This window comes from Amia ocellicauda, chromosome 7, assembly GCF_036373705.1.
Source record: "Amia ocellicauda isolate fAmiCal2 chromosome 7, fAmiCal2.hap1, whole genome shotgun sequence".
In the NCBI taxonomy this organism is placed as follows: Eukaryota; Metazoa; Chordata; class Actinopteri; order Amiiformes; family Amiidae; genus Amia; species Amia ocellicauda.
In genome coordinates this window covers 9,860,254-9,877,836 of record NC_089856.1, presented here as the reverse complement: position 1 = coordinate 9,877,836, position 17,583 = coordinate 9,860,254, and the positions used below count along the sequence as shown (strand labels likewise).

The window sequence follows — 17,583 nt, the reverse complement described above, 5'->3', positions numbered from 1 at the left end:
GTTTCATTTCCGAGCATCCACAATAGAACTTCTCAAAGTCTCCCTCCACTCTCACTATTGTTCTGAAAGTAACAAAAACAAAAACTGGGTTATATATCGATTGATTTAAAAGTCACCCTGCGAGTGTCAGATATAAAGTGCACCAGTTAATCCGCCCCCTCCCCCCTGAATTTCCACTTTGCAAGATGTGATGTGGAAGGGAAAGTGTGATCACACCTGGCTACAGCAGGACATTTGGACACGCAAGACTGAGCTCCTGTGAGACACTGTGAAAGCAAAAACAGCCACAGGAACAATGCCAACCAATGGCTAAGATAACTGGCATAGTACGTCCGTGGCACTGTTGTGTGTCAAGTGTTATTGTTCTACTGTGTGCTACATTAAGGGGGAGCTGTGAGGTAATGCTAAAAAGCGATTATAGATGCAGTTTATGTAACTAGACAATGTTCCTGCGAGGGGCAATTTAAGACTTATGTACTTATTTAAGCTATGAGTACATTTTGTTTGTTTCAAGACCTGATTTTGCTTTACATTTTACTTGTAATTCAGAGATATCATGCCTAATAAGGATGTAATAAAAACAAAAACAAAAAAACATTCCCATAATAAGCCGTCAGTCAGCAGCACCCAAGACATGCTATTGGGTTGCAAAGCTTTCGTTGCACTTCTGAAAGTCACAGAGGCGGCAGTGGAGAAAGAAGAAGAGCACCATCTAAGAGTTTGAACCCAAGTCTGATCCTCTGATTGAAGGTTTGAAAAAAATTGACACTAATCAGCAAAATGTCCTCTGATTAGAATATTATCATAAAAACTAAAATACTAATACCATGTCAGCACAGAAGCATGTCACAGACTGCCTTTGGAAGGGCTTTCGTAAGGTTTGAGGTTTGTGCAGTGTGACTCCTGGGCAAAATCGTCCTATTAAGAGACTCAATAAATGCATTTTCATCTTAAAAAGGGGGTTTTGTATTCAGAACACTGCTTCTGTTGAGGACAAATCATCCCTTGACATACATCCAACACATGAAGGAATGCACCCGAGGACTTCACTCTGGGCTATTAGTCTCCACTCCAGTCCAGAGAATGTATTCGTTTCCAATCTGATTGGTTGATTACACCAGCTTAAATTCATGCCACCAAATTACAGACCCAGGGAATCACCGTATCAGATTTACTGATTCCCTGATTTGCATTTACAATGCTGTAAGGCTTTTCTTTTTTTCATCTTGGTTGGTAACTGTTGAAAAGGATTATATAACCCAACTATTAGTTTGGGCAAGGCCTGAAATTTTGCTGCTTGTGTTATGTAGTCAAGTCAAATTGTACCCTGAAACACACACTGACCGAGCGGAATTGCAGTCTCAAGGAAATCAGCCAGGAAAGTGTTATAAAGTGACCCTGGTACTTAGACTTTTTCAGTACAAAATACATAGTTTGATTCAGGACTGTGTCAACTTAAGTTGCATAACCCCAAGGTCTTATATTTAGTTACTTAAATACTTAAATGCTCCATTCACTTAAGGTTCACTTTCTTACCTAAATCCCTTTTACGAGAGCTTTGTTGTATGCCAGAGAAACATCACACCTGAAATAAGCTTTTAACTTTTACACAGGCATATTTGTACATATTGGACTTCATATTCCACAGCTGGTGAGAAGTTAAAGACCAGCTTTTGAGATGTTTCTCATGTTTTGTGAGAAATTATGGTTTAATTAGGTTTCTTCCTGGATGCGTGGAGCAACATTTGAATGCCACAAGATATCTGAACTTCATTGCCAATCAGGCGCATCCCTTCATGGCAGCAGTGTATCCATTTGCGAATGGGTCTTTTCAGCAGGATAATGCTCCCTGCCAAAAGGCTAGGATTGTCCAGGAATGGTTCCTGGAACATGACAGTGAATTCAGCTTGCTACAGTGGCCTGTTCAGTCACCAGATCTCAATCCAATCAAGCATCTGTGACATGAGACAGCACGAGCTTGTCAGAGTAGAGATCCACCACCAGCCAATTCTGTAGCAGGTTTTCGACACCTTGTTGAATCTATGCCCTGACAAATTGAGGCTGTTCTGTGGTGCCAAATGGGGAGGAACTCGGTATTAGGTCGGTGTACAGGTGTAGACTTCTAAGGTTGGTTTCTCTCATTGCTTGATCTGCCCTCCACTGCCTGTTGGTTCAAACTGAATCCCAGTCGGAGAAGTCTGATTTCGAACAACGTACTCAAGCTCAACAGAAGCCCCTCAGACTCTCTTGGGGCAGGATCAGTTCTCGCTCTTCCTCTGAAGCCACACACAAACTGTAATCTCCAAGTCCTCTACTTGAAAATGCCCCCCCCCCCTCTCCATTTAGTGCAATCCACACAATATTATTAGAAAGACTTCTGCCATTTACTAGCTTGGTTTTCCCTTCTGTAGTTTACAAGTTGTCTTTCTGCCATTTACAAGCTTCAATTAGGGTCTTCTTGTTCGATCAGTACAAAATGTTTTTGTTTTTTTAAGTTGTTTCTCAGATGTTTTCATTCACAAATGCCACAGTCATAAAATGTACTTAATCTAGAGCCTCTGAATGACGCTTCATTAAAGTTGTGGGAGTGTGGTCAGGTTACATCTGGGAGGGATGTTGACTTTCTAATGGCCGTATTTGATACAGGCGCTCCTGAGGGTGTTGTGAGGGTTTCATGCCTTGTCCAGGATTTACTGTGGCATCTCTTACTTGAGAGGTAGTGATATCTGAGGAGTGCGGCTAGGGCAGACATCACAGGGGAAGAGCATTAGTGTTGCACACATGCCCAGCTGCACAATTCTTCACCTGGGGGTTTGTGTGACCTTGAGAGCTGTTAAAAGACAGTAAAAGATCAATCTCTGCAGAAAGAAAACAAAAACAAAAACAGATGACAATCTCACTACAATGAATAAATCAAGACATGGCTGACAGCAGGTGAGAAACTGTAATCATCCATTAATTTTAATTATCGGTTACTTGTCTAAGGTTTCCCTAATTGCCTGTCTTTTCCTGGTTTGTTATTATAACCCAGTATGATCAGGTATTTACATTTCTCAACTGGCTACCTCTGCTTATTGGGGTGTCAACAGGTGGTTAATGCTGGTCCTTCAACGTAAATGCTGCTGACTGAATGGAACTTACTCCCTCACGGCCCCCTGAGTCTGATCCCTAAAAGATGAATCCATTCTTCATTTCTTTTAACCGCTGTACCATTCAACTTTCTCATCTGAAGTAAACGGTCAGCACTAATAACTAGCCCCGGAAGAGGATAAGGCCCAGTCTCCGTGTCTTTGTAGTGGTTGTTTTAAATTCCCAGTCATTATCTTCCAATTTCATCATTTCAAATGCCTCCCGTTTCTGTCTACCCTACTCCCTACCCTGAAAACTGATGCAACTTCTCCTGTGCGCTCTATTCATAAAGATAGTGCTCTGTGATAGTGGGTAAAAGCAGACATGAGGCAACAGGAGATTCTCTGGTTATGTGAGCATCATTTGAAACATATATAACACAGAAATAATCAGGGTCAGGGCTTTTCCCCCCCAAAAAAAATCCATGTCCATGAATGTTCCCAGGCGTGAAATTTTAAAACGAAAACTATAATTCCTCAGCTTGAATTCTTCTGGGGATGAAAAGGACGTTTAAATTGGGATTAGCATAGCTTTCTCTACAGCCTGCTTCTTCACCAGGAACAAAAGAGGCTTTGATGAAATCACCACAGCAAAGAAAGGGGATTTATTGACGAGTTATCGGTCTCATGTTAGCCTGACACCACCCCTCCCCACCTCTCCCCAAAACCCAACCTCCTCCTGGCTTAAATTGATCTGCTTTGTGAGAATGCTACTGTTCAGGCTGATGCGAATAGCTCCAAGCCCCTATATGCAATAATGTTATGCGATTCCTTGTTTCATAAAAGTTTTTCATGATAGTTACCTTCTAGCTATTGGCAAACCTATCAGTCACAAGGTCATGTAGAATAAATAGCATTTATTTGGTTACAGGAAAAGCTCTCATATGTTTATGGACCTTCTATGAAAGGAATGACAGATGATTATACAACTGGATCTCAATTATGTATCCATTGCACAGAATAAAGACATGTCTATGATGTGGATTTTGCCCACTTTTGAGAACCAAAGGAAAATGTCAGCAAAACAGGCCCCTGAACCAAGTGTTATGGGAGTAAATGTTGGTACTGTTACACTTCGGCCTGGAGCACATAGGTTAAAAATGACTTACTCACACACTTGCCATTTAACATGCTGATACCTGATGAGGTTTCCCTTAAAAATAATGAAGTGACACTTCATTGTATATGTGTGAGTCTTGCTTCATATGTGATTCGGTGACATACTGTACACACAAGCAAGGCACTAGCAAAAGCAATTTCCACAGCACATTTCAAAACCCTGCCAATGCATTACAAGCAACAGGACAAGGCTTCTTAGAGAAAATGACTGGAGCTTGAGCAGTTCTGGGAGCCACATTTATCGCTCCACGCTCTTCAACTCCTTTAAAACCTCTGAAATGCTTTATGCGAGTTACACTGGATTTTCCCACTGTGTAAATTCCCTGTCTTGAGTCACTGACTATAATTAGAACATCTTTCACAGGGCCAGGTTATGCTTTTGTTACATTACATAACGTTGCATGACACTTGAGTTGAGAGCGGGAAGAAAGGGAAAAAAGTATTCATGGTGACAATTAGAGATGCCACAAAGATAGCGCAGGACAATATTTACAATTGTCTCGATTACTTGAGCACATTTGTCCAAACTTTTTCAAAACAATGAACACACGCCCCAAACTGAACCATGTTTGGCCAAAATGACACAAATCATTTGCAAAATGCACTCAGACTCTCAAAACAGCAACTAAATCACAAAATCACAAAATCAAATCAGTCCATCAAAACAGTATCATTTGCCATCTATTGAAAAGTTCTTTCCATTTCACAATGGCCTTCTAAACACTAAGCATGAGCATCAAAATGACATTGTCAACGCTGTACAATAAAGTTTAAATAATCAGTAAACATTTCACCCCATCATGAGCTGAATTCATATTCTCTGAGTGACTCAGATCAAGAAGACCAAATTAGAAACAATTTTATTCAACAGCAAAAAATACTTTGATAAAAGATTTTACTTTACTCATTTACAGTAGTGCTCCTGATACATTGTGTGTGCATGTGTGTATACACTACCGGTCAAAACTTTTAGAACACCTCCATTTTTCCAGTTTTTTTTTTTAATTTACGCAGTTTAATGTCTCAATGTACTCTGAAAGCATAGAACAAATAAACAATTGGAGAAATCATGGAATCATTTTGTTTAACAAAATGTAACCCCATAAAAGGGCACCACATCCATGTTCTTCTCTTTAATCCCATGTGTACTCTTCACTGTTGTGTCATTTGCCAAGTGTTTGGTATCCCATGAGACTCTCCGCTTTCTAATGATGTGAAGCATTCTCTGATGTGAAAAAAAAGTTTTTTATTCCCCCCTGCATTTATGCCCCCCCCACCTCCGCATTTTGAAATGGGGAGGTGGGGGGATACTTGGTCTGAGTAGGAATACAAAATCTCGGAAAATATTGACAATTATGACATATTCTGGAACCGGACAGTCTACTGATCAAAACAAGAACACCCACGTTTTGGTAGAAGCAACACACACCCGTGGAGAGCTCAAAATGTCAAGATGGAAAACTCTGTTTACAGTGTACTAATACACGATTTTACATAATTGGATCTGACTTCACTGTGTTTGATAGAACATAAAATAATATATACTAGCCTACTAACAAAACAAGCCTATTTGCAAAGAAATCTGATCGAAACTGAGTGATCTGAATGAAACCCCCCCCGACGATTTCCATGGAGGAGAATACGTGTTTACCCCCCGGGCTCTGAATGACGGCGGGCGACACAGAAACTGTGAATCGGATGTGTCTGAGAATGAAACGCGCTGGTAGCCAAGAGAATAAGCTTTCAAACGATTGTGTGCATTATAGGAATACAGTGTAACTTCTATACATAGGAGCTGCGCGTAACACTGCCAAATAATGCTTAAGAGGGTGTAGTAACACAGTATATAACTCTGAAATGTACATTATTTTTCAGTTTTTGGTAACCTAAACTGTTTTTAACCTTTGTACCATTTCAGGTTATTCACTGGACTTGAACTGCTTCATCCACGTATATAAATACATGTGCTGCTGTGCCACCATGCACACGCACCCCTCTTCCTCTATTGGCCCCGCTTTCTCTCTTTTGTCTTTGTCTTCTGACTTGCTCCATTTCATGCCATCACCAACTCACTTTTATATGTGATTATGGACTGAATGCTGATTGAACAATTGAGCAATAAGATTTGCACATGTGCAGTAGAGATTCACAGTTGTGGGAGTATGTGTTATTGACTGTGAACAAATGATTTAATTTAGTTTGACATGACTTACCCAACTGATTTTTGTGTGTTGTGTAGAGAGTGGTGTTTACTGTGCTGCATAAATGTGCTTGGCATTTGCATTTTGTGTGAAAGCAAACAAAAATGACTTTGTTTCCTGTTCTGCTCATTTAGGTTATGGTGTTGGTCATGTGGACCACAGTTCCATTCACATTGAGTTAGCAATCGAGAAAAAATGTATGTGTCAACAAAGTCGCCACCATCTAGCCAGAATAAGACATATCTCTCTTTATACATCTATTGAGACAACACAGACAAGCGGGCCTGCCTGGATCAGTGGAGCAGTGCAGTCTCCACAAATCAAACAATGAAAGTGCAAGTGAGCAACACAGCAGACTGCTGGATCACACAGCATATGCAATGGATGAGAGAAGTCAAGGCACACATACAGGGTATATAGCTGATTGTTCCTCATTAGTCTACACCTGGGCTGGCACACAGTGAGTCCAGTCTCAGGTCTTAACTTAGTGAGTCTGGACCAGTATAGAGTACAACACTTGCTATTAAAGAAGGGAGACTAGAGATATTGGCATCTGGGCCTTTCCTAAAACACTAATAATAATTAAAAAAATAAAGTATACTCCTGATTTTCAACTGTGAATGTGGGTTTGAATGTGCTGCTATGAAGGTATGGCTGGACGTATGCAACAGGCCTCTCAGGAGCTGTCGTGTTCAATTTGTTTTATTTTCAATATATTTTATTTGTCAAAGATCATGTGAAAAAGAAAACTGTCCAGCAGCACAGTTTTAGAGTGTAGGATAAGTATATCAAACTAAAACACTGAATTAAAGACAACAGCCCAGCATTTCATATGTATATTTTTATACCGTAGTTCTAATGGGACAAAACTACATTACCTGAAGTTATTTCAATGTGATTTAAATACATACCCACATTTCCTAAATCTGGATACTGGCCCCAGATATAGTTCTTAGAAACTAAATACACATCGATCAATTTGGAACCACATTAATCTGTTACTATACAACAATATCATAACTATTTTAAATGTCTGTGGTCGCTTGAAATTCCCCAGTTTTGCAGTTATGCTCTGAGATTTGTTCCACAAGGAGATGAAAGGATTGCGTTGGTCCCGGCTAACTCTCGCCCTCCCTCCCCTCATCTCACCCCCTCTCCAGGATTGTCTTAAAGGCTAAAGCACTTTCACTGTGACTCTCACAGTAATCTGACAGAGATCAAGAGAGGCAGAAAGCAAGCCAGAGACAGAGGCCAAAGCTCACTTCAGCACCAAGACTTCTTCGCATTTTACACTACATAGAAGGTAGGTCTTTCCCTTTTTTATATGAGTTTCACTTGCAGAGATTTAAACAGACACTTAAGACAAAAATCTAATTTATCCTGAATTCCTAAGGGTTTATTATTTATTAATAATGATTTATTCTGCTGGTGTATATGTTTTTTTTCTTTCTTGTGTGTTTTTTTTTCATAGTAAGAATCATACCAAGTATAACATTCAATTATTGAATTGCTTATGGAGACATGGGACACTTACAGTTGGCTGCTAATGATCTGCTTAGTAGTTTACACAATTAAAATGACACCAATTAGGCAATTAGGTCTATGGAGAGTGATTAACATTTAAAAAAAAAGCATGAACATAGCTTGAGTTATCTTTGAATATGCCATAGATAATATTGTATAGTGTATTGAACACAATTAGAAGGTATGACATTGGAATTTGGTTTTAAAAACAAATATTGCTGTTATTTTGTTATTATAATTATTCTTTGTATTATTGTTTTTCTTTTTTAAATAACACTAATGAAAGTGGCGATTTGATAGAATAGCTTACCCTGCTATTGGTAAAGTACCTGGGTTTTGTTGCACTTCCATCTTCAGTCAGAATTTGTCCTCATCAGTTAGTTTAATGGACAGCAGTGACTGGACAGAGCCCGAGGGATTTGATAAAACACTGCAGCTGTGTGAGAAGACACCAGCATGACACTTCCTTAGTTTGATTTTATCTTCCTTGTCAGGTATAGAATGTTCAGTTCGATAGCCTGGATGCACTATAGCCTCATCTGAGCCACAAGGTTGTCCTTAGCATATCTGTGCCTTGGCCCCTTTAAGATGCAACTAAGTTAAACCCAAGGGCTCTACTCTCAGATCTCACGGGATCTGCGGGAGGACGCTCCAATGGGAAAGAGAGATATGGCAATCTTTCATGCCCTGGGGAAACATAAGAAACAAATATAAAATACGCATTAAATAAAAGTTATGGATAAAAATGTGATTACCCCCTCCATTAGCCACTTCACTGCCAATCACATCGTAAAGGGCAGACCATCTACGTGTCTGTGTGCACCTGAGCTCTGAAAGACCTGCGTTTTGAACAATGTGAAATGACCTTATTTGCCTTTTCTACGGGAGAGTTCAGCTCTGGTGTTTAGCATGAACTTTTGGGAAGGACGACACCACGAGACATCCATGGGTAGCAATGTCACCCTAATCAGGGTACATAGAAACAAGTAGAGAACGAAATAAAAAAGATATTCTCTGAAGCAGTCTGACAAAGAGGCTAACTGAATATTTGCTTAATTGTTCATGAAACCTATGAATCTGTGTGCATGCATTTGTGCCCCAAGGGGTTCGATCATGAAGGATTTATAAATGTGGATGAGTTGAGGACTGTGTGTCACTCCTGGGGCACATCAGTTATACTCTTAATACCTATTGTGTGCTGGAAATCACTCCCACAAACCAGAGAAATAATGCAGGCAACTGATGACTTCACCATATTTGCACAATCAACATGGGCCAGAAAAATAAACCACAAAACCAGTGCATGATATCTAAATTGTTTGGGGTTGTGATAAGACCTTTACCTTCACTCACCAGAGGGTAAACAGGCGATAGAACGCATATATATATATAGGAGGACGTGTTAACACGATGTCTGATGGGGTTACAGTAGGAATTCTGGCCATATCAATCTATTTAAGAACCACATTAAACTCCAGGGTTATATTATTTATTGCTAAGAAATAAATAATAATAAAAATAATAATTATATATTCAGCTCCCATTATGATCAAACTGCAAAACACAAAGCATTAATAAAGAACAAGCGATCCCAGACTAAGTGCTGTTTAGGAACTGGTGTTTTGTGTATTTTGTGTATTGTGTCTTTTTGTCTGTATTTCTGAATGTACATTTGGTTATTTGTTGTATTTGATGGGCATGCCTGGATATGTGTGTTTGAGAGTGAGTATCTGTGTGTGAGTGTGTATTGCTCAAATTGCAAAGGATCCTGGTTTAGCTGCACTGAGGATAATCGCTTTGAGCTGCGAGTAGATTACAGTGCTGCAACACGGGCGTGTGACTTTCCCCCAACATACAAACAGCCTCTGGCCCGTGTTGTCTGAGAGCGTCTTTGTGACATAAGAGTCCTAGCCCCGGAATTCTCTTGTGTTCTCATAGTCGATCGTAAGCCCGTTTTGTAAGGCCTCCCCTCACACGCTGTATTCTAAGCAGCCCGGCACAAATGCTTTTGTCGACAGGAATTAGGACAATCTGCTCATTTGGAGACTTATGTTGCTTATAAAACTGTGCGTTCCCAGCTCCACTGATTTATGGCGTAACAACACAGAGACGTGTCTTATCGTTCTTAACGTTGTGGATCACAAGGCTGATTAAGACCAGCGGAGAGCTGTCAACATGTGTACACGGCTCACGGATCAAATAATCGCCTATAAACGGCAGATTTTCTCAGTTTCTTTTTATTAATTATTTGTGTAACATGCTTTCTCTTGCTTGTATGCAGGTGTGTTGTCTTAACATAATTCAGTACACAATCTATTCCAGCCAAACCTGTCCCTGAAGATATGTGGAGAGGTGTAAGAACTGTGGGCATGTCGTGAAAACGGGCGTTCTGTATAGACTAAACCAGTTAATATTGACTCTGTATCATCTTTAATTACCCGGCATCTACTGTGTGCGATTTACATTATTACCCAGCCTTCCCTGAAGAGCTGCAAGGACCTCCATGTTTTGTTTTTTCTGAATTGTTCATTTCTTAACTGAGCAAATGATTGGTCTTAAGTAGTCAATGTTCCTGTGTTCAGGGTATCCAGTAACTGATGATGTAAAGAGATCTGGAAAACCTGTTGGATTGTTGCTCTCCAGGAACAGGGTTGCCCCCCCAGTATTTGGTTCTACTGGGTCGAACCCCAGTTCCTAGTTAACCTGATCACCCCAGTAGCTTACTTCCTGTTACTGTACTTTGCTGGTGTTGGTATTTACAGTATACCATTTGGAAGACATTTGAGAGACATTTACACCTAAATCACATTCTCTTGGTGCACTTTTTTGTACTTAATCTTTTTTATGTATTATTCTTTGCATTCTTCCAATATATACATATACATATATTTTTAAGTCAGACTTGAGGGGAAAAAGGGTGGTTTCCACAGCAAACAGATCACTCAAAACCCTCTTAAATGGATTAGTCCAGGGCAGAGAAAATTGAAAATGGAAAAAAAGCAATTGCATTTAACACAAGATTACTTCCTCCTGTCTTTTTAGCATTGAAAAGTGCCTTCAAAAAGTGTAGTGGAATGGCTGACCAGGTCTGTGCTGATGGGAGAATAGTGGGGAAGAGGCATCCATTTTCTACACTTGGGCTATTGAGGTCTCCTTCCAGTTGACTGAAGCTCATAAAACACTAATCGATACATTAAGATACAGATACACTAATGTGGCTATAGGTGGTCAAAATAAATAAGCAAACAATATGGAAAAGGTATCCCCAAAATTAAGACCCATTATTATTTAAAATAAGACCAGAAACATACACATGACCTGTATCTGCTTTTCACTAGTGTACACATCATCACCTCCCATAGCTGCTTTCAAATTGTAAAACACGAATCGGAAATATTGCATCATGATATGAAACATGCCCAGACTGCATGTAGAAATATGTTTTCATAATTGGATTCCTACAGTATGCTAAGACGGTCCACTGACCTCACAGCACCAAGCATTACTGTGTACCGCAATACTGTCAGAGAGAGAGGGCTTCCTCGATTTAAATAGGAGCTACTTACTGACATGCTGTCAGCATAAGAACATAAGAAAGTTTACAAGCGAGAGGAGGCCATTCGACCCATCGTGCTCGTTTGGTGTCCATTAATAACTAAGTGATCCAAGGATCCTATACAGTCTATTTTAAATGTTCCCAAATTGTCGGCTTCAACCACATCACTGGGGAGTTTGTTCAGATTGTGATGACTCTGTGTGTGAAGAAGTGTCTCCTGTTTTCTGTCTTGAATGCCTTGAAGCCAAATTTCCATTTGTGCCCCCGGGTGCGTGTGTCCCTGCTGATCTGGAAAAGCTCCTCTGATTTGATGTGGTTGATGCCTTTCATGATTATGAAGACTTGAATCAAGTCCCCACGTAGTCTCCTCTGTTCCAGGGTGAAAAGGTTCAGGTCCCTCAGTCTCTCAGTAGGACTTTCCCTTCAAAGCTGGAATAAGTCTGGTTGCTCTCTGAACTGCCTCTAGAGCAGCGATATCTTTCAGGTCAACCATAAAAGGCCCTCTTGTACTGACCACTGGTACTGCAGCCTGTCAGAACAAATATTCAACACCCTGTGTAGGGTCGACCGGGGTGGAGGATGCTAGTGTTGGCACTCATGGCTGTGTGCGTCTCTCTCTGTTGTATGAGCAGGGAGAGGCGATGCTATGGCTGTACGGGCTCGTGGCGGTGGTTGTGCTCTGGGTGCTGCTGTGGCTCTGGAGGGACAGCCTGATGATTGAGGGGATCCCGGACAGGTTTGTGTTCGTGACGGGCTGTGACTCGGGCTTCGGGAACCTGCTGTGCAAGCGGCTATACCGCAGGGGCTTCCACGTGCTGGCTGCCTGCCTGACACAGAAGGGGGCCGATGACCTGCAGCGCAGCACCGGGCCCAAACTCAAGACCACCCTGCTGGATGTCACGGACAGCGCCAGCGTGCAGAGGGCCATGGAGTGGGCGAAGGGAGAGGTGGGCGATAAAGGTGAGAGAGAGAGAGAGAGGGAGGGAGGGAAACTAGACAGAAAGGGGGAGGTGGGGAATAAAGGTGAGAGAGTGAGAGGGGGGGAGGGAGGGAAAGGTGGGGGATAAAGAAGAGAGAGAGAAAGATCTGAAGGTGGGAATGTCTGGGGAAGGAGATGCGAGACAGGAGGCAGGAGACAGGTGGGGGAAAACAAAAAAAGGAAGATAAGAGGTCCAGGATAACTAGAGGAGAACAAACAGAGGGATGAGGGAAAGGGAGGAGGAGGAACAGTATGAGTAAGCAACAATAAGAAAAGGAGAACTTAACGATCATACCCCGTCTCTCTGTGTGTGCCAGGGCTGTGGGGCCTGGTGAACAACGCGGGCCGCTCGGTGCCCATGGGTCCCACCGAGTGGATGCGGGTGGAGGACTTCCAAAGCATCCTGAAGGTGAACATGATGGGCGTCATCGAGACCACGCTGGCCTTCCTGCCGCTGCTCAAGCGCTCGCGTGGCCGGGTGGTGAATGTGGCCTCGGTGCTGGGCAGGGTGGCGGCCAACGGGGGCGGCTACTGCATCTCCAAATTCGGGGTGGAGTCCTTCTCCGACTGCCTCAGGTACCCATCTAATCTGTCTTTAAGTATAACCAGCTGGGCTGGGCTGCATGATACATGAAGATACATACTATGTGTATGTGTTTGTCGGCCCCCTCATCAACTCCCGATGAAGTATAAAGTGGAAAACAACATGTAACTCTTGACGTTCATAGACGCAGATATAAGGGGCTGTTGGGACCTGTAGGCCTTGACTGAAGCTTTGAAAAACACTGGAAAAACACTGGCGTGCTTGCGTTTCAGGAGGGACATCCACTATTTTGGGATCAGGGTGAGCATCATTGAGCCGGGCTTCTTCAAGACTCAGGTGACCAGCCTGGAACCCATTGAGAGGGAGCTGCACCGGCTGTGGAACCAGCTGAGCCCAGAGGTGCGAGACAGCTACGGGGAGAAGTACTTTGAGAAGTGTAAGTGCTGGTTCTTGCATATATAATATTTTATTATTTATTTATTGGCAGATGCCCTTATCCAGGTATTCCTGGCAATTGAATGAGCAAGAGGGGGCATTGTAACTGTGGACAACATGACTAATCAATCACAATAGACCCGACCTCTGGCCTTTATTCTGGACAGGAGGCTCATAGTGAAGACACTGGGGGGAAGAGCATCACGAGGCAATGTAACACTAAGGGCCAGACGCCAAGCATTGCCACACATTTTGGAGCAGTGATGAGAAAAAGCAACAAACGTAACTTATATGCAATAAACTGCACTGACTATGTGCAGAGAAGAGAGGCTCCAAGTTGCTTATATTACTACAGACGAGGGCAGCTCCGAACATAGACAGACAAATCTGTCCCATTACAGGATAGTAGCACAATTCCCTTGTGGGTTGTTGAATTATAAAAGGATATCCAGGTCAAACCAAAGCACATGAAGGAAGAAAATGGAAGGGATGGATGGGGGAGCATAATGTAGATCTTTCACAGTAAACATGCCAAAAGTGTGTCTCGTCTTAAGTAAAGGAGCAGACCATAAAAAAGCTGTTCCCTAACATTAAAAACTCAAAAACACGCACACAAAAATAATGGTAACCCACGCTCTCCTCCCACCTTGGCAGACATCAAGATCCAGCGCTTCGTGATGAACACCTTCTGCGACCCCGACCTGAGCAAAGTGACCAACTGCATGGAGCACGCTCTGACTGCCCGCTTCCCCCGCACCCGCTACAGCGCCGGCTGGGACGCCAAGGTGGCCTGGATCCCCTTCTCCTACGCCCCGGCATGCGTCATCGACAGCATGCTCAACGTGGTGCTCCCTCGCCCTGCGCAGAGCGTGTCTTAGGGGACGGCGAGGGAGGGGGAGAGAGAGAGAGAGAGAGAGAGAGAGAATGAGAAAATGATTGAGAGAGTGAGAGAATACAAGAGAGGGAGTGTGAGAGAACATTCCCCCCCGAGAACCTTCCAATGAAAGACGACCCAGAATACATTCCCTTCTCATCGATTGTGTCCTGACAGCACACACTGGGAGAGACCTTAACCAATCCATGCTAAGAATCAAGAGCGCAACACACAAAGAACAGGTCTGGTGTACTACTACCACTACTCCTGGATGGCAAATAACAATTCCTTTGCCAATTTACATTTTCACCCATGGATGCTTTTACGCGCTCACTCGAGCGATTCAGGTTGTGGTGCATGCAATGTTAATTTCTTGCTTTGTACATTACTGGGAACTGTTTGTGATTTTTATATGGGTAAGCCTACACTAGCCTGTTTCATTTTGTTTCTTTTTTGCCTCTGAGGCTTAACAATAATACAATGATACAGATCAATTGAAAACTATAGGTAGGCTTCCTATTGGCCTGGCAGAAAGCCTAAATATATGACAACTTTTGTTTACTTCATCATTTACCTGCACTGGGAATGTTAAAGGAGATCATAACATATCAAACCCTGCAAATATATGTATTTCTTATACATATTATTATAGGACTTTTTAAAACACAAGAACAAATTAATAGAAGTCTGGTTATTTGCTTTCAGGCCAAAGGTCTGTATTTATAAGACCAACATTGTCCATTTTGCAGGCTGTGGATTTAGGGTGAAAGACTGTGAGATCAGTCACCTTTAGATATATAAGTGGTGTGAAGTCTCGCAGCACTTTTGTGTCACAGATCTTTCCTCAGCCTGATCAAATTAATTCTGTCCCAAATTAAACCAATTTCACTGCTGTTTTCCCTCAAGGAATATGGATAGTTTACAACCATGTGATCACAAAGGTGACCGTTGATGATAGTGACTGTGGTTTCAGTCACCTGTGCCTGCGGTCTACCGAGCCTCGCTGCTAGAGCATTTAGCAGTGCAGGAAGATGATATAATGATTGTGTTTACTGTAGAAACATCATCAGAAGCAATACTGCAACTGTGTGTGGAAAAATAGAGATGCATGAAGAATGTAGAAAACAAAATCTGGAAATAGACTAGCCCTAATATAGTACATACTTATTTTTTTATTAAAAAAATTCAAGACAGGTCAGTTATTTTGGTAGATTCATTACTGTACCTTTTGACTTCCCCCAGATCTTTAGGTCTAGGTTTGTTACAGCCTTAAGAATCAATTTTATGTACAATTATGTCTCGATCGTTTGTAAAAACTGCATTGACTGTTACGGGGAGTGGGAACAGTGCTAATTTACTAAAACAACTGTTTATGTTTTATTTTTAAGTAAAGACTTTTCTTAATGCGTGAGGATTCTTAATAAAGGCAAAAAACTTGCCTTAAGCCAGAAAGGATTACTGTCAATGTTACATGAAAAGGGTTCTTGTTAATCACACAGTGAATTTTTTTGACATTAGTATATATTTGAAGCATTCATTACTACTTGAACCCCACTTTATTGAGACTGGACATGCGATCTTTCCGGTCAGGTTCTCTTTCATCCAACAAAACACACTGAGCCTTAATGTAAACTGTAAATGCAATTGTATTTCTTACTTAAGTAATGAATATAATGAGAATATATATATATATATATATATATATATATATATATATATATATATATAGATATAGATATATAGATATATATCTGCAATAAAGTGTATATACGAATCCTCTGTATCTTGTGTTTCATTTGATAACACTCCGCTGAAAACATAACTTAAAAATGTGTTATTCCCCCAACATTGTGATTAAAATGGCGTTCATTTTTTGATGGAAAGAATTCTTGGGAGTTTCAGTCAATCAGATTTATTTTTGAATTAATTCACACAGAAACCCTGTGTCTGGTTTGACCCACAATGCCTGTTGATTTCCTGGTTACAAGCAGTTCTGTTACCCACCAGAAGAGGCATGCTAAAAAAGCCATTGGAGAAGGCAGTGATACAGAAGGAAAACAGCCAATAATAAAATTATAGTTTTGCATTCTGCGGTCTGGGAAAATTCCACAACTTGCTTACATCTTAAACTAGAAACGTTTATATCGTCCCAGGATAGGAGCTGCTCAGCACCTGGTATTAAGATCTTGTTCCCATGAAATGAAAGATCCCAGACATTTTCCATAAGCACAAAAATATTATTTCTCTCACATTTTATGCACACATTTCTCTACATCCCTATTACTGAACATTTCTCCTCTGCCAAGATAATCCAAACACCTGACAGGCGTAGCATATCAAGAAGCTAATTAAACAGCAGGATCATTACACAGGTGCACCTTGTGCTGGGGAAATAAAAGGCCACTCTAAAATTTGCAGATTTGTCACACAACACAATGCCACAGATGTCTCAAGTTTTAAGGGAATTGGCTGCTGACTGCAGGAATCTCCACCAGAGCTGTTGCCAGATAATTTAATGTTCATTTCTCTACCATAAGCTGCCTCCAGTGTTGTTATAGAGAATTTGGCAGTACGTCCAACCAGCCTCACAACCGCAGACCACGTGTCACCACGCCAGCCCAGGACCTCCACATCCGGCTTCTTCACCTGTGGGATCGTCTGAGACCAGCCACCTGGACAGCTGATGAAACTGTGGGTTTGCACAACCGAAGAATTTCTGCACAAACTGTCAGAGACCGTCTCAGGGAAGCTCATCTGCAGCTCATCGTCCTCACCAGGGTCTTAACCTGACTGCAGCTCTGGTGGACATGGACATGGTCATCATACTCGCCCTCAAAACTTGAGACTTGAAATACATTGATTAGGCCCTAATTTATTTATTTCAATTGATTGATTTCCTTACATGAACTTTAACTCAGTACAATCTTTGAAATTGTTGTAAACCCTAGTGCTATTCTATGGCATATAATGAAATTCTATGCTTAAAAAATGGTAATGAAGAGGTTTTCAACTCAACACCTTTTCTGAGTTGTATTCTCAGTTTCAATGTAATTTTCAAACTGTGTGGAGTTTCACCACAAGGGGGACCCAGATAAGCCAAGTTATTTAATTTTCTATTAAGTTAATTTTCTATTAAGGTCTGCTAATGCTTTTCTTTATGAATATGTTTGTAAATGCTTGATGTAAAGATTGAGGAAATAATTTTGAGATGGATCCAAAATGT

The 17,583-nt window shown here is 41.4% G+C and overlaps 1 protein-coding gene across 1 annotated transcript; it reads left to right on the top strand.

The window, feature by feature from the left end:
• Window positions 1-7,633: 7,633 nt before the first annotated feature.
• rdh5 (retinol dehydrogenase 5 (11-cis/9-cis)) lies at window positions 7,634-16,080 on the top strand. The gene is made up of 5 exons (XM_066708288.1): window positions 7,634-7,751; window positions 12,161-12,488; window positions 12,825-13,083; window positions 13,324-13,487; window positions 14,141-16,080. Exons 2-5 carry the CDS (start codon window positions 12,170-12,172, stop codon window positions 14,362-14,364), a joined length of 966 nt encoding a protein of 321 aa, XP_066564385.1. The 5' UTR covers window positions 7,634-7,751; window positions 12,161-12,169; the 3' UTR covers window positions 14,365-16,080.
• The last annotated feature ends 1,503 nt before the right edge of the window (window positions 16,081-17,583 follow it).

Coding starts and splice junctions, on each gene's coding strand:
- rdh5 (XM_066708288.1), top strand. CDS start 12,170: ATGCTATGGCTGTACGGGCTCGTGGCGGTGGTTGTGCTCTGGGTGCTG. Junction 12,489..12,824: donor GGGAGAGGTGGGCGATAAAG/GTGAGAGAGAGA, acceptor TGTGTGTGCCAG/GGCTGTGGGGCCTGGTGAAC. Junction 13,084..13,323: donor TCCTTCTCCGACTGCCTCAG/GTACCCATCTAA, acceptor CTTGCGTTTCAG/GAGGGACATCCACTATTTTG.